General features: G+C 39.7%; 2 protein-coding genes across 2 annotated transcripts in view; one reads left to right on the forward strand and one right to left on the reverse strand.

The window, feature by feature from the left end:
• Positions 1 to 7856, reverse strand: part of LOC311593908 (doublecortin domain-containing protein 1-like) — a 226987-nt gene extending 219131 nt beyond the window's left edge. The window contains exon 1 of the mRNA XM_084775296.1: positions 7656 to 7856. The gene's annotated coding sequence lies outside the window, so the exon portion shown is untranslated. The remainder of the gene's footprint in view (positions 1 to 7655) is intronic.
• Positions 7857 to 7884: 28 nt separating this feature from the next.
• The window catches only part of DNAJC24 (DnaJ heat shock protein family (Hsp40) member C24), a 41899-nt gene continuing 22798 nt past the window's right edge, over positions 7885 to 26985 (forward strand). Inside the window, exons 1-2 of the mRNA XM_084775297.1 lie at positions 7885 to 8008; positions 8731 to 8877. Coding sequence (XP_084631423.1) covers positions 8770 to 8877 — 108 coding nt within the window. The 5' untranslated portion in view covers positions 7885 to 8008; positions 8731 to 8769. The remainder of the gene's footprint in view (positions 8009 to 8730; positions 8878 to 26985) is intronic.

The raw sequence follows: 26985 nt of genomic DNA on the forward strand, positions 1-26985 counted from the left end.
TGGTTATGCAGTGCAGTTTATTTTGGAAGTATTTCTGAGTAAGGAAAGCACTAGTGTTACTAGTCACATTTCCATCTCTCTAATGATGGACTGAATAGTGGGTTTCATTTCCAATGATGGAAGATAAGTCATACTAATGAAGTCAAACATTTTCTACATGTGCACACCTATTCATATGCAGCCGCATTTTAAGCCAGGTGCTGCAGTAAACATGCACTGGTGAATTCCAAACTAACTCCACAAGGTTCCCTAACACCCTGGAAACATCTTCATTATACACTCTAATTGACTTAAACAGACTTCATATCAACTATTTAACACATTTTAACCCACAAATTAACACCCCTTGATCATTCAGATTAACCTTTCATCTGTGAGTCAATTACATGACAAAAATAAACTTTTTCTAAAAAAGTAAAAATGGAGAAGGAAGGATGCTATAAAAAGCAGCATATAACTGCATTTTCTCGTCTGATCAAAAGGGATTGCCATGCATTCCAGGGAATCTAGGAAGTGCAGTGTGGAGAAGCCAGAGTGGTCACAAGAAGAGAGATATAAATGAGTGAGATGCTAAAAATAACTTGGCATGTACTATGGTTGCCAAAGATGAACTAAGGGCAGTATCTCTAATAGGTTTTGAGATGGTTACAACACAAGTATGAAGAATAGAGGAACAAAACCCCAGGTAAAATAAGGACTCCCCAATAATCAAAGCACAGACACAATGGAGTTAAACAAGAGATCACAATAGCAGATGTGGTGACCAAATGTACTTCCAGCTCAGTCACTCTCTTACTAAGTACATGGCTGTGTGCAAACCCTGAATATTCATTCACAATGCTGTTGCCATGACAATATATTACAGCAACTTTAGCAAGTTTGAGGAGAAACAAAAGCTGGTTTGAGAAGACAAGATAGAATTGTTTTGCCAATCCAATTCCTGTTACTACAATAAAATACTGGAAATAACTGGCTTAAAAGGAAGAAGCATTTGTTTTGGTAAGTGTTTACGCTCCAGTTCTGTAACAAGATGGGGCGTCATGGGCGAGGAAGCTATTCCCTCTGTGGCATCTGGGAAGCAGAAGGACACACAGAAAAGGATACAGGTGGATACAGACCCAAAATTGCCTTCAAGGACGTGCTTCCAGTGCTAACTTTTCCCTACTCGCCCCCACCTCCTGGTAGGACCATGAGCCAGGACAGTAATCTATTACCATATGGGGCTTTGGGGGATGTGTTAGACAGAAACTATAGTAATCCTTCATTAGATTGACTTAAATATTGTGTAAGCTTTTATGACAATCAGGAAAAAAGAAAGTTTCTCTAATTCTTGTCACAAATTTTTCCCTCCCTTTCAAGTATTACTGAAAGCTGAACACATCCACACATCTTCATGGGTTAGTTTCATCTTGATTTAAAACTTTCAGTAATTCAAACAGCTTGTTCTTCTCTGTACCTCTAAGTTACTAAAGTCAGTGCTTGGCATTCCCTCATTGGGTGCTTGCAGTTATTTCCGCTGCCTTTTTCTATACCTGTCTGCCAAGATGAGTAAGATGCAGCCAACACTTTCTACTGACAATCTGTATGAGGCACAGAGCAAACAGAAACTACTTGTAGACCGAGTGAGCAAGGATGTTTATGTACCATATTATTACACTTAAAATCTAATTGCTAGCTAATTCTTGGTGGCTTGCCTATGTTCCCAGCAAGGTTTCAAATGGCTTTAGATGCAATTGCCTAATTTTAGAACATAGCCATAATACTTGTAATACCTGTGGTAATTACAAATAAATCCAGCTTAGTTCAGTGATAGGAAAATCCTAAAAAGTCATAAATAAATACAAGGAAAATTAGAGTTGGTAATGAAATGCCTGAAAAGGGTAAATAAATATAATGCCAAGAAATACACAAGGACACTGTTGCTGAGGTATGGATATGAAGTGGTCTCAAGAGCAGTGCTACTGGACGGGACCTTTGGGAAGTGGAACCTACAGGGAGATCTTTAGGCTATCAGAGATGTGTCCCTTTTCCTTTTGCTTCCTGATCATGAAGTAAGAAACTTGTTCTGTTACAAATTTTCCACCACTGTCACCTGGCACTCACTCCTACAAGAAAGCCAAAGCAACAGTCTATATGACATTGACCTAAGATGTACAAAACTTAACCAAAAAAACCTTTTTGCTTTATGCGTTAATCATCTCAGTTTTTCATTTTAGTAGCAGAAGCTAACTCAACTGCCTGTATGGTAAGAAGCATAGTTTTCTAGTAGCATATCAAAGTATGAATCTAGTCAGTGTGTGATGGGCATTCATTTATAGGCAGATTAGTATTAAGGTGATAAGTTGAGTAATGAAGTAACTTTTGGTCCCTCCTACAATCTAGGGTTTTAGATCTTTCATACAATTATCTCTATGTATCTATAATACTTGACCATCATTTTGTAATCACATATTTAATGTATACCTACTGTTTTCATATTAGGTGTGGATAACATGAATTAAGAGGGTCTTGCTGATGCTTTTAATTTATCCTGTAGACAAACTAAAAGATTAATTCAGCAAACAATTGGGTGTGGCCTTACTTTTTTCTAATTCCACGGTTTGAGGTGTTCAAAGGATTCTGACATGGTGCCATGAGTGCTCACTGCTATATTCAAACTAAGAAGCAAATATTTTACTAGTAGTGGTAATAACTCACCTTTGCTAAGTACTTCCTGACTTCAGGCACCATTCCTTCACTCATGTCTCACAGCACATTTATGAGGAAGGCCTTGTGTGTGCAGTTACTGGCAGAGAAAGAAAGCAGGGCACAGAGGAACTCTCTCACTGCCAGGAAGAGGCAGAACTTGGGCTCAGGCTATGATGCTTGACTGCAGAACTCATGTCCTTAACTACCACGTGGTTTATGTTTCATTTAAAATATTTCATATTTATTCTATTTTTAATTAATTGCAAGTTCATGTGAGTGTGGGTATCCTCAGAGGCCAGAGATGCTGGGTTCCCCTGGCTTTGGAAGCACATGTCTGTTTAGCTATGCAGGGAATTAAACTCAGATCCACTACAAAAGCAGTCGGTGCTCTTAAGCACTGAGCCATTGCTCCAACCCAATAGTTGACATTTATGCTATGTAAGTTTCACATATGATGGATAAATTTGCTATTGAAAATAAGGCAGTAAGAAGCAAACCTATTGTAGAAACTTGTTGGGAACCAAGCTGATCCAAGGCTTTCCCAGGCCTGAGAAGCAACTAAAATTAGAAACATGCATGGCAGAGCCAGTAGTGAGCTGGAGCCAGGGCCTTGGGAGCTTTTCCTTGAGGCCCTGATATATGGAGAAGGAACACAGGCTTTTATCTAAAACCACAAATATGTTTGGCAGAGCCAGTAAATGGCCTGGGGCCATGGTCTTGGGGGATCTGAGGCTTTCCTGAGAAATCAACTATCCACATCCCACAAGTGGCTATGGTTATCAGTCCCAAGGCCTCTGGGATACATTTGAGATAGCCTGTGTTCCTTTTTTGCACAGTAATGCTTGGTTAGCTTGCTAACTTCTTACTCCTATTGTATCAAAATAACCTTTCTGCTTCCTTAGTGTCTCATCTCCTTGAAAACTATGTATAAAATGCTGTACTTTTTGCTTGTTTGTTTGTTTTTTGTTTCTCAAGACAAGGTTTCTCTATGTAACAGAGCCCTGGCTGTTCTGGACTTGCTTTGCAGACCTGGCTGGCCTCAAACTCACAGAGACTCACCTGCCTCTGCCTCCCGAGTGCTGGGATTAAAGGCAAGTGCCACCATGCCTGGTCCAATGCTGTAATTCTTAATAAGCTTTTGTGGAATAAGACATAGCTTGTGTAAGACACGTATGACCCCAGATTTGCTGGGTTTTTTTCTATCTTTTCATCCCCTGGTACACTATCTCTTAGCATCCTGTCACTGAAGAACAACCTGGTCAAGATCAGAAACTCATCACTAGAAAATGGAAAAGAGAGGCAGGGCAGCTCACAGTGCTCAGCTTGTCTAAATGGAGAGGTTTCTTGCTCTAATAGGATGGAAATACAACACAGAGAACAGTGCTAGAACATACCTCTGGAGACTAGCGCATCGTGGAATAAGAAGAGTACAAATGAGTACTTTGTAGGACGTTCTGTGAAAGTTGGAAGAAGTACTTTCTAAAGTTTCAACTCCTATAGATGTTAGGACTTTAGGGATGGTGAGACAACTCAGAATGTAAAAATCACTGCTGCCAATTCTGACAACCTGAGTTCTGTCCTCAGGTCCCACAAGGTAGAAGGAAGGAGCAAGCCGACTCCCACAAGTTGTACTCTGATCTCTAACATATGCTGTGGGACACACACACACACACACACACACACACACACACACACACACACACACAGACATGCATACACAATAAAAAATAAATGTAACTGAAAAAGAGTTAGGACTTTATTCCCCAAACCTGCTTTGTTCAGTGTGCTAGCCATTAGTGACAGGAGGCTATCGAGTATGGGGACAGGAGTAGTTCAAACTGAGATATGCTGTAAAAGCAAACTACGTGTCAGGTCTTTAAATGATTATAATTGATAATTAAAATATTCTGCATATATTGTATTAAATATAATATTTAAAAGATCACATATGTAGCTTGCATCTGTGGTTTACTTTACCATATTTCTATTGAATAACATTGCTCTAGACAAAAGAAGATTAATGATCAATCACCCATGTAACAGCCATCTTGAGGGAGTTTATTCAAATACTAGAGCTTTGGATCATAAGACAAAACTTTAGTTTTTTAAAATGAACTAAAACCATCAACAAAGCCAAATAGTTAGTGAAGATTGTGTCTGGTAAAATATATTTTCAGAGACAGAAAAACCAGATTCAATGTTTCAGATGTTTGGATGCATATCCAGGCAAACTACCCATAAACACATCTTTGAAACAATGAGGGAGACTTATAAAAGAGGGTACATATATTGGATGATAATAATTAAATATTGACAGTTTGGATTGATTAAGGACACTTTGGAAATAAAGCAAAAAGTTGATCTGCTTTAGTGAAGCAAACTAAAGCACTTGGAGATAAAATGAAAATCATTTGAGATTTCTTTGAGGATATCAAATAAGGGGCTAGAGTAAAACAAATAACACAATAACCTAATAGGATGATACATCAAAACTTTTGTTCTAAAAACTGGACTTTTTGAACATACCTCTGTATACAAAGGTCAAGTAGTGTTATATGAGTGCTAGAAAAGTTTAACGGGAACTTTCTTATAATATTCTGTAGGGAGAGATCCCCAATACTTATTTCTGATGCTTATTTTGGTAGGCCCACACAGTGTTCTAAGTTTGGAAAACTAGATACTCTCACGGTTAGTATAATAATCCTTGCTCTAAACATGACAAAATCCAATCGAGAACCTAATCTGTGCTTTTATATTTAGATTGTAAAGTCAACTGTGTCATTCTGCAATTCATCATGTCTTCTGCAACGCTCATATATTAAATAATTTATCCTGTTAAATATTTCCACCTCATTTTATCGTCAATGCTTCTTGAATTGATATTTGGAGAAAGAAAGACTAAAGGAAAAGTATATCTAAGCAATTTGCAAGACCAAAACTACTTTGTATCTCCAAGGGAGATCATATCATGTTGCGTAAAACTTAAGATTCTATCCCTGGGTTGCTTAACCATTTCCCCCAATTTTATTTGGGCCCCTTTCAAAGGTGTTATTGACCCTAAATTGACCTGAAGAAACTTTAAGTAAATGACATCCTATTTCCTCTAAAGGGGGGTTGGGTAGGTTTCTGTTTGCTCTCTTGGGCTACAGATGCTTATTTTCATCAGGAGTTGATTATAAGTAGTTATTGGTCTTATAAAGAGAGAAAACTAGGTTGAATTCAGGGACTTCTCTCTTTTCCTTTATTTTTCTTTTGTAGGTAAGGGGATAGGAGCTGAAAAGAAAGAAAGAAAGAAAGAAAGAAAGAAAGAAAGAAAGAAAGAAAGAAAGAAATACAAAAGTCGAGGGATGATAGAACAAGGCTTTAATTGTTACACACAGTTATTTTTGTTTCATTGGTATAGGTTTTGCATATTGATGCAAAATAAGTATAATTTTGATACATTGGTATAGAATTCAAATCTAAGATTTTTCTTCACATATATACTATATATATTTTTCTAATCTAATATGAGGTATTATTCCCATCCAACTCAATTATAATACAAGGTTTACTCCCAATACCTTGAAAGTGGTGCTGCAGCCTATTTAGGATAATTAAGTAATACAGGTTAACTGTTAGTTGAACAAATCATCGTCATGTCAAACACTAGTCTAATTTTATCACAAGAATATATATCCTAGGTCTAACAGATAGATATGATTCTATAGATATATAAAGTAAAATAGTTAAATAAGGTCTTCAAAAGCCTCAGAGACCTACACATTATGGCATTTAAAGATGTTTTTATTATTCTAAAGATTCTTTGACAACAAGACAAGTTAACTCCTGGCAATACCTAGCCTACCTCAAATAAGATGATGAGCATCAAAGAACCTCCTTATGGAGATGTCTTTAAATGTGGCAAACAAGCCATTGGGAAAAATGTCCTCGTTTCTGCCACAGACAGAATTCTGCCTAAAAATGGGCAAGGTTGGATGCAGTCAGAGTCGACGTCCAAACTAAGCCAAGACAGGGTAAGCAAGTCTTCAATAGTTCCTGTCTAGCAAATATGGCTGTCAGACGTATTGCGCCAGAAGGCTGAAGATGATACTCCAACATTATAGAGAGTTTTGGGTGACTGTTCACGCACTAAACTGTCTTTGTCATTTTTTTCATTTTGGACACTGCTAACCTTCACTTCTGGATCACTAAGGTAATTAAGTTTTATTCCTTCTCAAGTCTCTGATGACCAGATAGTTTAGTCTTACAATTAAGCTTAGTTGTTTAAGGGTTAAGACGCTTTTAGAACTACATAGATGTTTTAAGTTAATAGAGATTAGATATGATAGATATAGATTTTCATTCAGAATTTTAGATACTCAACAAGATAGGAAATATGTTTACTTCAAGTTTGCCAAATACAAATAGCCAAATCAATTCGAATGTAACATTTATATAATTCCTGATGATTTCATAGTTCTTTCTGCTTTATGTAGTTTGTTTTATTTATGTGCAATAATATAAATGTAGCTGTTAAAAAGAAACACAATAAAAATGAAAAAATTAAGATGCTTCTCACCTATATATACAGTGCAGAGACTGCTAGATCAAGGCAAGGTAAGAAACACAGATGAAAGTTAATAAAAGGGAACAAATAAAGAGAGATGAAAGAAAAAACTAACATCACACTCAAAATTGTTCATTTGGAATAATTTAAATTCTTCACAAAGTAAAGTTCACTCTGGTAAGAGTGCTGGCTCTATGCGTGCACCTGGCCTTGATCCTTGATTTGTTTCCTCATTTACAGAGTAATTATAGCAACACCTTCCACAGTTGTTTCACTGGGATGAAGTGAGAGCGCTGAAGAGATAGATAGCAAATGTGAAAGGATTTGAAATTTTTAAAGTATTTTTAAGTCAGTTGCTGAGGTCTAACGGAAATGATTATTAGGAATAATTTGTTAGATATCCTTATCAGCAACTCACTGCCCGCAGCATAAACCAATAGGACCCTAGTTGTTCAAATTAAGGTAAGAGGAACCTGGGATGAAGGTGCTCCGCAGGAGAGGGAGCCCGGCCAGGGAGAATTAGAGTCAGATGAGGAAAGGCCTTTCTCCACAGCTCCTCTTACTTCTGACAGAAAGTTTGGAAACCCCGGCGGGTTACCATAGCGACCGCGTCATGCAGGAGGCGGGGCGCTACCGATAAGTGCGTCTACGACTAGGGCTCGACTGGAAACTCACCCCAGCAGTACTCTGACTTCCGGCGGAAGGAAAAGTGGGTTCCGCTCTCTGGCTGGCTGTGGCAGCGAGTGTGATCAGGCTCCCGTGTGAAGCTTGGTAAGTCTGAGGCTGTGAGGAGTCAGTCAGGAGAGGGCATCTGCAGGGCCAGGCTGGCTAATGCGGACTGTGGCTGCCGCGGGTCCCCAAGCTCTAAGGTGGCGAGAACCGGCTCTCTCAATGTGAGCTGGTTTCTAAAGCTGGGGGGAGAGTGGCATCCTGGAGTGCATAAGCTTTGGGAGCGATTTGTTTGCCGGCTGTGAGCGTCTTTGCCCTAAGCACGAGAAATCCCTTTTTCCTGAGTCCGTGCTGTCATTTCGTGCGTCTTTACATTTACTTTGGAAGAAGTGAACCAGGGAAAATCGGGGGCTGTGTACGCCCTCACCTTCAATTTCTTTGGCATTCTATTTCTTTTATCTATTCATTTCATACATACTTTACTTAGCCTCAGTGTGTTTCGTGAGCACCTACATGCCAATTTTTACTATTGGATTTTAAGAAATACCTTCATAAGACGTTCATCCATCACCCAGGCTCATTATCAAATTCTCTTTTTATGACATTGTGAATTTATTTAAGAGATACACATATACCATGCAATATCTAATAGGTTTTCTGAATCCTTATATCCTTATACATGGCATTTAGGGGACATTTTAAATGGAAATATAGATTTTCTTGGACTTGCATGATGATCATAATTTACTCAAGTAATAAAGAATTTAGAAAGGAATATTTCTTTATTCTGACTGTAATGAATTGCCATAACATTTCTGCTGCAGCTTATCAGAGAAGGCCCACTTCTAGTGAAAAGGACGCTGATGGCAGTTGAGCAGACACTCAAAAAGGATTGGTACAGCATTCTGGGGGCAGACCCATCTGCAAATGTGTCAGACCTAAAACAAAAGTATCAGAAACTCATATTACTGGTAAGTCTTTTCTTTCAGATAAGAAATCATGATGAGGAAAACAATGTTGTTGTGTGTTTTTTTTTTAATGTGACCAGAAATTTAAGCTTCAAAACATTTATATCAATATCACTATCAGTAGGAATCTAGACATTTGTTTGTTTGTTTAAAAGTATCAGTAGTAGAGAAAAGAATTTTGATTAGGTGTGGGATCAGAAGGCGGCGATTGAATTAGAATCCTTTGACTCTGTCACTATAAGAGCTTGGACCACTTTTCTTCTCTGTTTGTCTCAGCTAATGTTGAATGAAATCATCTATGTAAAATGTCTAAAACAATTTTTACTTGAATGTTGAAATCCACTAGCCATACAATTGATGAACACCTGAAAAGTGTAATGTTCTGTGTAAAATTTAACATGTTACAAATATAGTGTTCACTGGATTTTGATGACTTGGTAAAAAAAAAAAAAAAGAACATAAAACAAAATTTTTACACCACATATATATTAAAATAATAATACTTTCTATGTGCTAGCTGTTGCACAGAATATATGTATATACGTGTTTTGCATATATATTAAAATTTTAAGTAATATTTTTAGTCTTTGAGAATTCCATACAATTTTGAACATGTCCATTTCACTTCTCCCAGATATACTTCCACCTTCCTACCAACCCAAATTCGAGTTCTCTTCCCGCCTTCTAAACCCATTGAGTCCAGTTGTGTTGCCCAAATACTCTTGGGTGTGGAGCCTGTGCTGGGTTATGGGCTGCCTACCAGGAGTCAGACCGGAAAGAAAACTAACTGCCTGCAGTTGTCAAGTGCTAGTAACTCCTCGCCTACTCTCCTTTTTCCCCCTCCATGCTGGCATTTATAATATCAAAAATGTTGCCTAAATTTGTTCATATTTAACATGTATGTGCAGGCTTTATTTATAGTTTAGATTATATTTTTACTGGGTAGTGACAATTTAAGCCTTTTAAAAATGTTTTTCACTGAAAAAAAGAGTAAAGAATCATTATGTGTAGCACTGTTTGTCTAGTTCATGCCAACCATGATCTCTGATATTTTGCCCAAACTGTGCTTATTGGGAAAGATATATCACATTGGAAATGTGCTAATATCTCAGTCTTAGGTAATAAATAAGACTAAATGAATTTGAGGTACTTTCTGCCTTGGATTGTTTTAAGATATGTCAGAAAAATCAAGTACAGTTTGCTGAAAATTTTTCTTATACTAAATTATCCTGTACTCTCGTTAATGGTGAGATAATTGGAGAATTGACTGACTAGACCTGGAGATCCTTCTATGTTCTATTGTCTTTTAGTTGAGCAAGGAGAAGGCTTTATGTGGTCCTCTTTGTCAGGGCTAAAGTGGATGAGCCATTTTATATACAGGTTAGCAATGTATCAGGTCTAATTTATGTCTGTCTAACACTAAACTATACTCCCAGCATAGAAGTTTTTCTGTTTTTATGAGATAATATCCATTTTGGTTTTGTTGTTGTATATGTCTTTTCCAGTGTCATGAAAATATTCTTATTTGTTTTCTAGAAGCTTTATCGTTTGCTTTTCTGATAACTCTTTAGGTTTTATGTAAACTGAGATTAGTGGTCAGGTTTGTAATGGAGACGCAGTTCCTCTGTCACCATTTGCTGAGATCACTTCCTTTCTTCATTAGCCTGTGTCAGCAGTATGGCTCTATTTCTGGACATTGTTTTTGATTCTCTCATGCTTTTTTATTTTATTTTTGTTTGCTTACATTATTTTTTTAATTTTCACTTATTTTTATTTCATTTAAAACTCTCTCTCTCGTGTGTGTGTGTGTGTGTGTGTGTGTGTGTGTGTGTGTGTGTGTTACTCTGTGCAACCACAATTTGGAGTGCATTGGTCAGAAAAGAACATGAAAGAGTCAGTTAGATTATATGGATCTTGGAGACACTGCTCAGGTCCTTCCTTGGGTGTGGCAGCAAGTGCTTTTACCCACTGGCCATATTGTTAGGCCTTGCTTACATTTCTACAGAAACTTCAGAAGCAGCTTGTAAAATTCTGACAAAAAACAGGTTTGGCTGAGTCTTAAAATAAAATTTCATTAATATATATCTATTTTAGCAAAATAGATACCTTATCAGGATTGACCTTGAAAATATGAACACATTCTATTCTTTCCACTACTTACTTAAGCCATTTTTAATTTATCTCAGCAATATTCACAGTTTTTAGCATAGAGACTGCGCTAGTTCAGTAGGCTTCCTGGAAGCCTCGGCTTTCTTATTCTTAAGCTCTCTATTTTACAAAAGCAAAAGAAGAATTTGAATTGATGTGTTCTGTGCTGTTACCAATAGGCTAATAGGAATGGTACTAAAGATACTTGGCTGTGCCCCCCCACCCCCCGTCCCCAAACACACATAGACATCCTGTAAAAAAAACTAGTCAAAAATTTAACCCTGCTTCTATCAGAGGTACCATCTCTGCACTCTGTAGGAAAGCTGTTTTCCAAAGATGTCTCTACTACCTTTCTCTGGTTCCTCTCCTCCTCAGGAGGCTTTGCCCCTTCTGCTCCACTGCAGTTCCTGTTGTCAGGAACACCACTAGCGCCTCCCTCACTGAAAGCAGCAATCAATCGTAAAACATGATTTTGGTTTATTACTAAAGTGGCCAGATGCTCATTTTCTGAGAAGAGTTCTAATTGTACCTGCTGTCCTGGCATAGTTAAGAGCAGCCCTCTTCGTGTTCAGAAGTAGAGTAGCTTAAATCACCTCCCTGAGCAGCAGCAGCCTTTGGTCCAGCCTCTCACACTTTCTCCTTTCATACATTGTCTTTCCTTGTGTTCAAGGGCATAGTATTTTTCTGTGATAACTCCTGTGAAAAGCCGTCTCTGGAGTGTTGTAGGCATTCAGTAAATGTTTGTTTTATGAATATAGGCAACTTTATATTTTAATTCCTCTGTCACCAAGTTTTTGCTTGATTTGTATTTTTCCATTTGTGTTTTCTGCCTTATTTACTAAATTTTTATTTTTTGAGAGTATTTTTTTTCTATTATATCAGCAACACAATATCTCTTCAATTTTGTTCCAAGTTTTTTTCCTTCAACTCCTGAGTCCCCCCTGACCCATCCCATATATATATCATACTCAATGAGTCATGATCATATTTAAGAGTGAATATGAGAACTGATTTTGAATTTTTATGTATGTGACCAGAGGTGAGTGAGGCCAATGACACCACTTAACAACTTTAATATTTTTAGCATTTGGATCTATTTCCTGGAGAGGAATTCTGAAATCTCTGCCTGATGACATGAGAACCTGGGCTCCCAGTACTCCATGTGCCCATGTTTCTCTTTTTATTTTCTCTCTCTTTCTTTTCTTTTTCTTTTAGTACACCATTTGCCATAGCCCTTAGCCCTGTGACTAGTGTTCTTGAGTGTAGAACCTCATTGGTCTTTATGTGCACAGTACAACTCTAGTTTTCTGTTGTATTAGAAACAGCGGATACCTGGAGTTGTGGTGAGGGAGGGCACTGGAGAGCCAATTATTTTTGTTAAAGTTTAAACCAGATGACCTTTTTTTTGTCCTAGCCCACAACTTCATTCCTAAATGTAAGAATGAGTTCATATACGCTTGCACGTTATGCTTATGTTTCAGTTTTTTGAATTGCATACCGTGTTAATCAGTATTCCATTACCACGACAAGAACTTGAGGTAAGAAACTTATAAAGAGAAACAGCCTATTTTTGGCTCATGACTTCAGATGCTCCGATCTATGGTCATTAGACCCATTGCTTCTGAGCTTGTGCTGGTACAGCTTACAGTATCACAAGACCATTTATCAGCGGGTAGGGAACAAGGAGAAAGAGGAGGAGACCAGGCTCCCCCAATTACTTTCAAGGGTACCACTGAGGAACTCAAGACCTCATTTAGGCTCCTCCCACTTGTTGAAGGTCCCATCACTCTCTGATGTCACTGACCAGGGGACCAAACATTTGTTTACCACATGGGTCTCTGAGAAATTCCTGATAAAAACTTTAGCAGGCACCATTTATGGTCAGTTTCCCATCTAAGTACTAACCAGGTCCAACCATGCTTAGCTTCTGTGATCTGATGAGATTGTGTGACATCCACGGCAGTCTGGTCATAGACCATACGATTAATTTTCCATCTCAGTTTTGATGTTTTTCACTTAAATATGTATTCCTGCTTTTGGTTTCATATACCCATATCTCTCTAATTCCTTTGCTGTTACAATCATATAATTTGGTGAGGAAACATAGATAAATGCATGCATTAACTTCCTGTTTATTAGAGGCTATGAGGTTCTTTATTTTCCTCTTGTAGGGCAGATAGCCTTCCTTGGGTATTTATTGCTATCCTGGTCCGTTTTGATCTATCTGCCACCTCTCTCGAGTAATTCACTGATTGCTTGAAAACTGATCTTAGAAACCTCAGCTCCCCATGTCCACCTTTCCTCATGGGGACCCACCCTTAGTATACTGTGTTTTGTAATAGTTCTGTGGAACACAGATGGTAGAGGTGTAAAGAAAAGAGGAGAATAAGGTTGCCTGCAGTGTCATAAAAGATGGCATTGAGTTGAGTGTGTTTACTTCTGATGGGGAGCAGTTAACAGGGCATAGAGTCTCAGGCACAGGGAGAAAGAAGAGCATTGGTAAGAGGAAGGAGCGAGTTGTCTCCATTGTCACAGAAGGAAGGAAGGTGAATGCAAGGCTGCTCATGTATCCATTTGATGGCAGAAAGCTGATGTGCTCTATTTGAGAGCTAGCTGTCTCTTGAGAGAGGGATGTGAGGAAGCAAAGGAGCAAAGTTCAGGAGGGTCTTTCCCCTAGCATCATGGTGATGGTACCTGAGTATGCTGATGCCAATAGTAAATCTCCCTTAACAGCTGTATATCGGGAAAAGAGCTGTAGGCGATCAAAGACAGTCAGATGGCATTCTAGCTGTTATACATGATGTGTCATTATAGATGAGCCCAGTGGCTGATATTCCTAATCATGGCAGGGAGTTAAACTGTGCTCCATATGTTCTGCTTAAGAAAGCAAGGGTGCATGTAGTTGTTCCTCGGCACATATATGTACAGCTTATGGCTGCTTTTGCACGCTGCCTGTTTTATAGTTTCCGCAGCCCTGTAAGGTAGGTGCTGTTATCCCTGTGTTTGTAGTTGGAGAATAAGAATCTAAGCACGACCACAAACTTTCCAGTTCTGTACTTTGTCCCATTGTATTGCCACTTTCTCTCAAAATTACTGTGCAGCAGTCTTTATTGTTGCTTAAAGACAGAATTTTCATTTTTCTAGGTTTCTTTATGGTTAGTGAGGTAGAGTATAAGGCCAGCTAGTGTGTCTCTCTCTCTCTCTCTCTCTCTCTCTCTCTCTCTCTCTCTCTCTCTCTCTCTCTCTCTCCGCTTCTCTTCTCTTCTCTTCGGTCCTGGACTTGCTTTGTAGACCAGGCTGGCCTTGAACTCACAGCAATCCTGCCTCTGCCTCTCAAGTGCTGGGATTAAAGTCGTGCCCCACCATACTATTCTTTTTTAACTTAAAAAGAATATAGATTGTGTATAGCTTATAGAATGAAACTTATTTTCCTTGTCTTATATGATAAGTTTACAGTCTCAGATATATTTAAGAAAGAAAATCATATGGGAAACTGGCATTGTTTATCATGGTTATTAGGTCTGTTTTGTTAGGAAAACAAGCTTTTAAATGACTATTTTCTCAATCTATGTTTTTCAACAATGTCACAAAGCAGTTGAGAATAAAGTTTCATTGGACTAATGCCATTCTGTATCTAATTTTATAAAAGCCACATTTATTACATGTGCTTTTTCCAAATATAGAAGACTCTGAATTTAACACCACCTACATAATTGGTTGCTGGGGTAAAATATTGCTAAATCGCAGGCTGCTAAGTTTACAACCCATGCTGATTTAGTAAGTACTGCTTCCTTTTCAGTTTTTGTAAATAGGCTGCTTTTCAAAGTTCTCGTACTAAAAACAGTCTTTTTTTAAACTTCTTTTTGTTAAAATTAATTTATTCATATTACATCTCAGTTGTTAGCCCATCCCTTGTATCCTCCCATTCCTCCCTTCCTCCCACTTCCCCCCTACTCCCCTCCCTTATGTCTGTGTCTGAGGGGGACCTCCTCCCCCTGTATATGCTCATAGGGCATCAAGTCTCTCCTTGGTGACCTATTGTCCTTCCTCTGAGTGCCACCAGGCATCTCCATCCAAGGGACATGTTCAAATATGGGGCACCAGAGTTTGTGTGAAAGTCAGATCTCCTTCTCCACTCAACAGTGGAGTATGTCCTGTCCATCGGCTAGTCTGGGTAGGGGTTCAAGGTTTACTGCCTATATTTTCCTTGGCTGTTGCCATAGTTTGCAGAGGACCCCAGGGCCCAGACTTGCCTGTAGTTTTCCAGGACCCGCTGAATCCTTCTATTTCCTCATTCTCCCAGGCTTCTCACACCTAAAGTCTCAATAGGATGTCCTCCTCTCTTACCCACTTTCCTGGTAGGTACAGTTTTTCATGGGGACGTACAACTTGGACTTGTCATCCTTAGTCATCAGAGAAATGCAAATCAAAACGACACTGAGATTCCATCTTACACCCATCAGAATAGCTAAAAACAGTCTTATTGACTGAAACATTCTGTTTCAGAGTCACGTGTAAATGTCAAGTGCACAATTACCCCTAAAGATATTTCTTTTACATAATATTTAGTCTTTTGCCACATGATACTACATAAAATAAAGCAATTAACATTTTAGCAGTGTTTTATTAATGTTTATTTATGAAAGTGATTGCGTCTTCTCCTTGAAAGTCAACTCTAAACTGTGTTTTTGTTTCCCACAAATAACAGGTTTAATAATCACCTATTGATGTAAAATCATCTAGGGTCTGGAAATATTAGTTATGTTATTCCTGTATTGCTTGAAATTATATATATATATAGATGCACACATATTGCTATTTGCTGAATATAAAGCTTTAGTGAAAACTGGGGTCCCTTCCCATTGACACTGATGATATTACAGGATTCCTTTCTGTTGGAAAAGAATTACTTTGCTGGAAAATTACATGCTGCTGTTCGAGTGTGTCCCACAACCTTAAGAAAAATCCATGTTACTTGCGGCTGGAGTGTTGGCAATGCTCTTAGTGTTGTAAGGGTATGAAATATATTTTTCTGTTTGTGTACATACTTAGAGGCTTTCTTAATTATAGCTGATTATGTATAGATTGTCATTAAGCTCCTTATGTAATACGTTTTACATCTTGAAAGAGAAGTCACAAAGGGTACCTGTGCTGTTACAGAATGGATGTTGATGTGGGGATCTAAGATGTGCCTATGACTACAAAGAAGGGATCTAGCTTACAGGCTAGGGAGTTGGGCATTAAGAGAAACATAGAATGGGAGCTAGAGTTGCAACACAGGGCTGAGGAGAGAAATCAAGGTACATGGCAACCCTGACAACTAGAACTGTCTGTAGGACAGGTCAGGATAGCACTGCTCTTAACCCACTGTCCCCATGGCCTTAGTGACCTTCTGACTGCGGGTTCCAGTCACTTACAGGAGCAGGCACCGAGCTCTGTTGGTGCAGTCAGAGGCCTTGGTCGTGGAGGACTGCAGGCAGTTCGAGAAAGGTAGTTCTACTTGAGTATGACAGAGAGCGAATCTCTAGCAGGGTAAAGGATCCTTGGTGTCACGGTTGGCTCATGTGGTGAGAAGTTAGTCTCTAATGCAACAGTGCTGAGGGCATTTATATCAGAGGATATTTTAAAAGAGACCAATGAAAGGCCAGATAAAGAGGTACATAGGATGAGATGTAGAAGATCTCAAACGCAGGACCTTTCATCCCCATACGTTTAGAGTAAAGCTCCTTCACAACATGTGAATATATTCTTGTCTACTAACCTAGATCTCTCCAAACCCTCCCCTTCAGAAGTTCATAGGAGAGTTCTTATATAGCCATGACTGATGAAATTATGGGCTATGCCATGCATGATCAACTCAACTCAGCTTACTCCCTTCTAGAGTAGGAGCTGAGCCTGAGAGTTGTACTTCTTGGGTCAAGATTGGCCTATCCAGGAGGCCTCTGTCACCACCCTCCCCATTAACCTACAGAAGACAGCCTGTCCTCATTGCTGAGTTGCAAGGGCTTTATGAGCTGTGTACCTGGAATCAGGGTAGAGACCAAGTATTTCTCCTTCTGTCATAGCATCATAGGTGGCATTCATAAGATGTTCACTTTCAAACAACTCACATTACCCACCTTCCAAGGCTGGGATTTCAGAGTTTCAAGGCCCCACCATGCCTAGCTTAGCTATTAGTTTTCTGTTCCATTAAGCTGTTATCTCTTAGTCAGTCCTTGACGTGTCGATTTTGAGCCAAGTGGGCTTATGAAATAAAAGTTCATTGCAAAGGTGACTTTTAGAATGGGTGATGTTGCACCAGAACACCTTACATTCTCTGACCTTGGTCATCTGTTTCCCCATGATTTTGGCCTTTGTTGATAAAACTTAAATTGTATTTAAGATCATGTTGTTAGATTATTACATGTACAACTTATTTGAAAAGGTAAATGATAACTGTTATAGCCTGTTCAGGATTGTTGGAGATAGAAGTTGGTAGTTGGTCACGTAAAAATCTTATTAAATACTAAACTACTTAACTATAGAATAAGCTTTATTTAGTTTCTTATATATTTTTTCAAAAGGAATAGATAGACAATGGCTAGAATAGATAGATAGACGGTCTTCAGACACTTCAGAGATCGACAGAAAATGGCATTTAATAACAAAGGGCTTTTATGACAGAGAGACACATCCATTCCTGGCAGCCTCTCCAGTCTAATTATGAGGGCATCAAGAAACTAGTGTGGCAGAATAGCCACAGGACTGTGGATCTCTACTGCTGATAACAGACTGACCATCCACAGTGATTAAGCCTGATACTGAGAAATTGGCTGCCCAGCCTTGCAGAGACCAGGTGGGCCAGTCCTTCAGGATTCCTGATTCACAGAGCAGTCTGTCAGATGTTTTTGAGCCAGCAGGCTGAAGACTGGATGCCCGAAGATGGAGGGGAACTTGTGACTGTCCAGGCAGTCAGCTCTCTCTGCCTGTCTATACTTTTGGAAGTTGCTTGCCTGCACTTCCTTCTTATTAGGTAGTAGTTCCTTCTGGGGTCTCTGATGGGGATGAAGACTAGATAGCCACAGTATTACTATAAGCTTTAGTTTAAGAGTAAAAAACAAAAACCAAAAAACAAAAACAAATGAAAAAAATCCCCCAAATCCTTGAACATTAGCATAAGACTCAGTAGCATAGGATAGGTAGTGGAATAATTCCTCCAAAATTGTCAACTACAAATGGTCCGGTCCTTGTAAATGTGACTTACTGGATAATTCTTATAATTATTTTTGTTGTATATCACTTATTTTATTTAATAGAAAGGGGAGATGAAGTAGAGATAAACATGTTTTTTGTTTAGATCCCAAGTGTGGGATGAGGAACAGACTGGTGAGAGAGCAGGTGATGTTTATCCCCTTAGAAATCAAACCACCTTGTGGGGGAGCTTGATTGTTACCAGCTGAAAAACATACTTGAACAGATTCTGAGAGGAGATATAAATGTGAGCCAAAAACAGGAGGCGGGACGTCTTTGGAGACTTGGGATTGTTTGGCTGTTCATTGCTCAACTACGAGACACTCCTAGAGAGAACTGCTGGAGGGAAGGTTTTGGGCCTCCAGCTGAGGCTCCAAGTTCTGTTGCTCCAGGTTTCAGCAGAAGAAATCCTGTTGACTGCCAGGAGAATGTTTCCTCAGAACTGGTACCCAGAAGGTTTCATTCTTGTGTTCTTTAATCTCCTTTTCCTCTTGTTTAGGTTAGCCAGGTTATAAGTGAGATACACTCAGTTAATAAGTTCATAATAAAATAGAATTGTTAAGAAGATTGAGCCTACAAGCCTTACTATGTTATCAAGTATTTGATGTATTTAAGATTTTAAAAGTATTTTTGAGAGAAAATCTTTGTCTTTAGATAAAAGATTAATATATAGATAATAACTATAACTACAAAAATGTCCAAACAGAAAGTGGCCTAATAAGAAATAGTCTAATGGAATGGGCTAGGGCATTACGGGATGAGATAGGAGCCATTCTCAAGCCTTCCTAGCTCTTTCTGAACTCTTGCTGGCCAGTTCGACTCAGCTGTTCAGGCCTAAACTCTTCACCAAGATGCCTCTCTTGGCTTTTGACTGAATTGCTCTGCCTAGCCTCAAATTAATTCTATCAATATGTTTTCATCTTCTGGCTCATGTCTTCACCTGTGTCTAGCTTGTTCTCTCTGCAACCTCTCTCTCTAAAATTGTCCTGGTAAGAAACTCTTAATTAAAACAAACAAACAACAACAACAACAAGAAGAAAAACCTCTGGTAAAAACTTCCTCTTTCTCCGTACACTGCTCTTAAGTAGCCTCTCTTTCCTTTCCTGCCCTGTGAGAGGTCAGCATATCCTATCTCTGACTCGTTCTGTCAAATCTTTCTTTGATTCATCACTTTGTCTGCCCCTCACTTAGGTATCACTTTCAAACATGGCTGCTTCCTTTTATAACTAACCTTACTTTCATTGTTTGGGATTAAAGCTATGTACGAAGGGCGTATCTGTATTCCAGCCAGATCAAACAGTATGTCTGTATTCCAGCTGAATCACGTAGACCTAGAAGGTCTTTCAATGTTATCCCTTCCCAAAGCTGCCATGGTCTATAACAGTTCTCAAAAAAGGAAGGAAAGGAAAAACAGACAGACACACACCCATACCCACACCCACCCCAACAACACACAGTGGGTGAGTTAGGGTTTCTATTTCTGTGATGAAACATCATGACCAAAAAACAAGTTGGGAAGCAAGGGTTTATTTGGCTTACACTTCCATATCACTGTTCATTGAAGGAAGTTAGGACAGGAACTCAACAGGTTAGGAACCTGGAGGCAGAAACTGATGCAGAGGCCATGAAAGGGTGTTGCTTACTGGCTTGCTCCTCATGGCTTGCTCAGTCTGGTTTCTTATAGAACCCAGGACCACCAGCCCAACGGTGGCACCACCCACAATGGAATGGCCCCTCCCCCAATCAACACTAATTAAGAAAATGTCTTACAAACCTGCTTATAGCCTGATTTTACGGAGACATTTTCTTAATTGAGGTTCCTTCCTCTCAGTTGACTTCAGCTTGTGTCAAGTTAGCATAGAACTATCCAACACAGTATTTTAAAATGTTTTCAACACCCTTAGCCATCTAGGGCATACACATTAAAACCTCTTTGAGATTCTATAACTGTAGTTAGAAGGGATAACATCACAAAAACAAATGATAACAAATGCTGGTGAGGATGTGGGGAAAGAAGAACCCTTATTCATTGCTAGTGGGAGTGTAAACTAATACAGCCATTAGAGGAATCAGTGTAGATATTCCCCAAAAGATTAAAAATAGAGTGATTGTGTGACCCAACTATATCACTCTCAGGTATATAGCTACAGGGCTGCACATCATACCAAGATATCGCATATCCCTGTTAATTGCTGCATTATTCACCATAGCCAGGGACTGAAACCAACCCGGATATTCATCAACAGATAAATGGATAATGAAAGTGTGATACATATATGTAGTGGAATTTTACTGTGAGGTATAGAAAGATGAAATCATGAAGTTTTCTGGGAAAATGGGTAGATTTGAAAAGTAAAGTGACACAGATTTAGAAAGACAAATATTTTATATGGATGAGAAGGGCATTAAGACATATGGAATAAAAGCAGTAAGGGGGCTACTAGGGTTGGTGGAAGAGTATAAAGCAGTCAGGGAGATAAGAGAGAAAATATCAAGTGAAACCTAATACTTTGAATTGAAATAAATGAATGTGTAAATTTTATCTGGGATTTAATGTTTTATTTATTGGGAAGACTGCCTTAAATAACTTCACCTGCCATCATCAGTAATGGAAACTTATCTTCCCATTCTTGCCCACTCCTTCCTCTTCATTGGGAGGACGTGCACCTTCTGGTAAGGTACAGTTCTGCTAAGTGTCCTGAAGATATCCTCTAGTCAAAAAATGTCTCTTCCATGCCCCTGAAAGTGTTGCAGGTGTGGCTGCTGTGTCACATATGCTTCAGTAGGTGGTAGAGAGGAGAGGGGCTATGTCTATGCCTGAGATGACCACCAGGCTGGTACTACACAGGCCCTGATGTGTTCCCAGGGCAGGGAGTGAGCCAGAGACTAGAAGAGCCTCTCCTGGGAGAAGGTAACTGGTGGAGAAATGTAAAAGATAGAGAAACAGAAGGATATGGGCACAGTGAAGGGAGGCAGAACTGGAGACTTGAGAATAGTGAGGAACAGCCTGATGTGAGTAGCCTGTGATGCTCCCTGGGACCATGGTGCAGTCCTGGCCTGTGCTGCCACTGGGGGTCACATCTGGGTCCATGGTCTGTTACCACCAGGGCATCCTTGGTCTGGGCTGCTGCCCAGGGGTATGTTGATGTCTGAGGGCTGTGAAGAACTGGCCCCACCCCTCACCAGGACATCTCATGCCTAGGGGCATGAGAGCAGGAGAGCTGTCCCTGCCCCTCACCAGCTGCAATACATGGGAGAGCAAGCCCTGCACCTCACCAGCAAAGCACAGCAGAGTTTACCTTGGGTGCGAGGGTCCAGGTGAGCCAGCCTGAGCATGGGAGAGCTGGCCCTACTTCTTGTTTTCCTGTGTGGTGCCATGGTTGAGGGGGAAATTTTCTCCCCTCCCTTTTGCTCTTACCACCAGCAGCTGATGGGAGACTGGCTCTGATGGGGTCATGGGAACAGGACTGTTGTCCATGCCCCTCTTGCTGCAGGACTCAGGAGAGAGGCCCTGCACCTCACCTGGGCAGCACAGTAGAGCTGACCCTGATGGCAGAGGTGCAGGTGAGCTAGCCCTGAGCATGGGACAGCTGACCCTACAACTTGTCTGCTGTGTTGTGGCAGAGATGAGGGAGAGATGTCCTCCCCCCCCCCCTTGTCCCTTGCTACCTACAGCAGACCAGAGACATGGCCCTGGGGTCATGAGAGTGGGATAGCTGGCCTTGTCCCTCACTGGCTGCAATACTTGGGAGAGCAAGCCCTGCACCTTTGCCTGGGCAGCAGGGTAGAGCTGCCCTGATAGTGGGGGTTGCTGGGGAACTGGCCCTGAGAGTGGGAGAGTGGGGGAGCCAGTGGGTTGGCCACCCAGATACCTTTCAGTCCCAGATCCAGGGCTTTGAATTGGCCCACCCCAACATCCACCCCATTGATTAACTGCTAAAGTCCATGAAGGGGCCGGTTGTACAGATCCAAAACTACAGAATCTCCATGACACTAGGCAACAATGGGGTATCTAAGAGGAGTCCCAGTGGGGTTCCAGTATTGATACAAGAGCAGAATCCAGAAGCCTCTAACCAGGCCAACGAATCAATGCAATGAACGTTTGCAAGCAAAGAAGTTTGGACAAAATGGTATCCTGTGGGACACACTGACACATTACAGCTTCCACGATGAGATTTTTTTCTCTTGTTATGGGGAAGGTTGCAAGGATGGAGGGCAGATATGAGGGGAGTGAGAGGTGAGTGGAATTGGGGTGCATGATGTGAAATCAGAAAGAACCAATAAAATGTTTGCTTGTTTGTTTTTAAGCCTTTTGTCTTCTATGGTCTGCTGGTAAGTTGGTACCTTGCGAGCATTCTGCTGAGCATAGTGTATTTTTCCTTACCCATGCCTGTGGCCACTTCAGCCAAAGTGAATTCTCTGAAAGCAGAAATCCTATCCACCTACTTTTCTCTTCTTGGTGGCATCAATTCCTTGCTCTCTCCAGAGCAGAATCACAGGGAACAATTGGCATCTTGGCTACTGTGTACCAAGTACTGTTCTTCATTTTCCGTTATTCTTCTCAGGTTCAGTGATGACCCCTGTGAACCCAACACTAGCATGTGAAGTGACTTAGCCTGTGGCAGTCTTTGAACCTATGGTTTATCTAACTTGTGCTCAGAAAGCCTGTGGTCACACCTTGCCCATCTCTGGGATAGATTTTATTTTGTTTTTTAAACAAGGCTATATTCTGTCATAGAGATAATATGGAATTTTACATAGAGGCAAGTCAGCATTCTAAGATGTCTGCCTTGCAGTTCTTCTGTTTATAACTCTGGTGTCTGCCTTACTTATTTGCTATCTTGTATTTGCATCTTCTCTCTGCCCAGGATGTCCTTTTTCTCCACTCTTCCGTAGTTCCTCCACAGGCTGACTTGTACTCATTCCTCACATGTCAGTCAATGCTGCCTTTATATAATAATAATAATAATAATAATAATAATAATAATAATAATAATAATAATAATATATAGTTTTGTATATAATTATATAGTTATATATAATATATAGTTGTTCATTCTGTTGTCTTATTACCTCACTATTACTTTATAATTGATCATTCCCATGTGCGTCCTCCTCTTGTGGAAAAGTGAGACCCTTAAGGACCGGGATCCTCCCTTTGTCTTAAGTAGCTGTATTGGCTGGCACAGTATCTGTGCTGTAGTGAGGTGCTAAATAGATATTTTTTTATGGCTAATCACATCTTTGGGTTGGCAACTTTAACATAGATTACATTTTCTTTAAGCCACAATATCTTGAAAAATTAAGCTTTAAAAAAATCATGTTTTATTTGTTAGTTTAGACAAAATAATGAGTTGTTGACTTTCTCTAGACAATATTTTACTAAGCATTAGGTGGCAGCAGTGTGTTAGACTTCACTTCACCTTTGGATTTTTTTTTCCTTTTGGCTTTCATAATTTTAATGTATAAAGGTATAAAGGACACCTTTTGTAGTACTTTTATATATAACATTTTTTAGTGACATAATCTTATTTGAAACAAGTAGACTTTATAGAAATGAGGAAAACAAGACACAGCCGTGACAGTCAATATGTATCCCTTTCTAAACTGTACTCATGTTGGTTAGAGAATTACTCCTCCAGAGTCTTAAGAGCCCTTCCTCACCAGCTGTTTAATGGCTGCTTTATGATAACTGTGATTTGTAATCAGGAAAAGTAGACATGACCTAGGAGGGTACATGTTTTCTTCATGTCCCAAGAAGCTTTAAGTGTTCTGGGTATACTCAGGAGTCTCTGTGCATATTAGGGTCACCTATTTTATTTACTGAGTTTCATTTTAGGTGTTTTTCTCTCATCATTGTGTGGAAAGGATTAAGTACTGTCACCAGCACTCAAGAATTAGGTGTCTTGTTCTACATTAAGTTTGAATGTGTATGTGTGTATTCAAATGCCAGTGCTTTTTATATGCATTTAATTTTCATGATAGCTTCCTAAGGCCTGTAAAATTAAATAATCAGAAATTATATTTAAAGAAACTATACATTTTAGCTCCACAAAAACACATTTCTGCAAAGAAAAGAAACAGGAAGGTATCGAGAGCGGATTTGGATGAGAAAGGCAGGATTCATCTGTCACACTTCTCTTCTTTACTTTTCTATCTCAAGGGAAGCACTTGGGGGAATTCAAGCCAGTGTGCTCATTTCATTAATAAGGCAGAATGATCAATTACTACAAGAAGAGCAGGAGTGCGTTGACAGAGCATCTCACCTAATTAGTACTGCGTGGCCTTGGTGGCCACCAGGAGCTGCAGGTTACTCCAGGAGAGCAGCACTGGGAGGGTCCCTGTCTGTTTGTCACCACTCTTTACTTTGCATGCACAACTGTAGCTTGGTGTCAGTTGTTCAAGTCCTTAATAATAGAAAACCAGAATAAAAGAACCTAGAGAACAGGCGGCCTCAGCAGTGTCCTAGTGAGGGTCTTTGCAGGAGACTGGAGGTCAGTGTTTACCTTGAAATTTCAATTGTAGCTATGCAAAATGTATTGAGAGGTCAGATTTCTACTTCTTAGTTTCCCATAATGTCATTCGAGTTCCACCAAACCCACTTCTTAATGCTTCCTTTGAAAAACATCCACACGTGAATATTACAGGTTTTGTTTTCTTCAGCCTCTTCCCTGTTTCTTGACATGTCCGGGTCCTTTTTGAACCCCATGTTGCTCAGTTCCCCTTCTCCCCTGTAACCTTTTCTTTGCACCCACCACTTTCCCTTCCTCCTCCTGCTTTTCCTACCTACCTGGCCCTCACATTTAAAAACCTTCCTATTTTGCTCCTTGTTAGAGCTAACTAGTTTCAAAAAGAGACTCCATTTTGGCCTCCAAGGCCATCAATGTTGCACTGGTATGTTGTAGAAGCTTGAAAATCTGTCAAGTAGACCAAGTATTATCTTAAAAAGCATTCTTGGTGCTCCCGTGACTCTTCTAGGCAGAGATCCTTGAGCTTGGTCCTGCATATTTTATCTGACAGTGTGGCCATGTCATCACACCAAAGCCTCACTCTGAGGCTCTTCTGAGGGCTGAAGGGGGATGGTAGAAGTCAGACTCTATCAGAATTAAAATCAAAATTCTATGTATAACTAACCCCTGGTAAGGGCTGCTGGAGTTTTCACAGCCAGACTGAGTGTAGGACACGTCCATACAAAACAACTCTTACCTCAAAGGCGATAAAAGGTTTTATTCTGGAGTCAAATATGAATGAATAATCCAGGATCAAAGATTTAGGTTACACCAAAGGTTACCTCTTAGTTTTTTGGTTGGTGGAAACTAGGGATTTGTTAAGTTAACACATTCCAAAAGATGTGTACCTGTTATACACATCTTAAAGGATTTTAGGATTTAAGTCTGAGACAAGGATGGGCAAGGAACATCTGACTGTGTTAGTGGGCTAAAGGTAGACCAAGGTAAGTTGGTCTGGACCAGCAACATTCCAACCTTTCCACAGTCATTGAAGTTCTAACCAGTTAACTAGCTTAGCAGAAGATTCAGTCTGAAAGTACAGCTTCTTTCCAGGAACATTCTTTCACAGGTAACATGGTATTGGCTTTATACAGATACACACACACAAACACACACACACACACACACACACACACACACACCACATATAATCATATGCACATACATAAATACACACATATAAACGCACACAAATATGTACACATAAACATACATGCATATATCCCACATCAAGTTTGAATGTGTGTATATTAATAACTTAATATTTATATAATAATAAAATATGTATTAATACATTTCCCTTTAAGCTCTTATTCTCAGAATTTCCAAAGGAACTGAGAATGGTGGGGTTTTTTGTTGTTGTTGTTGTTCTGTTTTTTGTTTTGATACTTAGGAATCACAGTCTTATTTTTGGTTAATTAGTATATGAATGCGCGCGCGCGCGCGTGTGTGTGTGTGTTTCCTGTCTTGAGTAGACAAATCCATAGAGACACAAAGTAAACTAGTAGTTGCTGGGGGAGAGCGAACAGGAATAAAAATGACTACCAGTGAACACAGGGTTTCCTTTAGAAGTGATGACGATGTCCTGAAGTTAATGGTGATAGTGTTAGATATCTTTGAAAACAATGCATTGGACTTAAAGGGTAAACTATAAGGTGTGTGTATTATATTTCAATAGAATAAGTTATTACCATACTCTAAGGCTTAGTGGTTTAGAAGATAACTAAAAATAGGAGTTTATAGCCAGGCCTGGTAGTGTATTCTTATGATCCCAGCACTTAGCTGGAGGAGGCAGAAGGATTAGGAATTCAAAGCTAGCTTGGACTACATGGCAGCCTGTCTCAAAAAACAAAAATAAAAACAAGGAAACTCATAAATTCATACCTGAGTTTTATAAGTGGGGCTAGTGCTACTTTTTGTTGCTATTGTTTATTTTGGTTTTTTTGAGACAAGGTTTTTCTGTGTGTAGCTCTGGCTGTCCTGGAACTTTCTTTGTAGACCAGGCTGGCCTTCAACTCAAAGATCCACCTGCCTCTGCCTCCTGAAGTGCTGCTCAGCTAGTAGCGTGACTTTTACTATTTGTTACGGAGTGTGAGTGTGTGTGTGTGTATGTGTGTGTGTGTGTGTGTGTGTGGTGTTTTTGAGACATTATCTTGCCATATTGTCCAATCTGTCCTTGAGTTCATGATCCTCCCATCTCAGCTTCTCGGTACCTGGGATTGTA

This window comes from Acomys minous (genome assembly GCF_964271855.1).
Source record: "Acomys minous genome assembly, chromosome: 3".
Classification (NCBI taxonomy): domain Eukaryota; kingdom Metazoa; phylum Chordata; class Mammalia; order Rodentia; family Muridae; genus Acomys; species Acomys minous.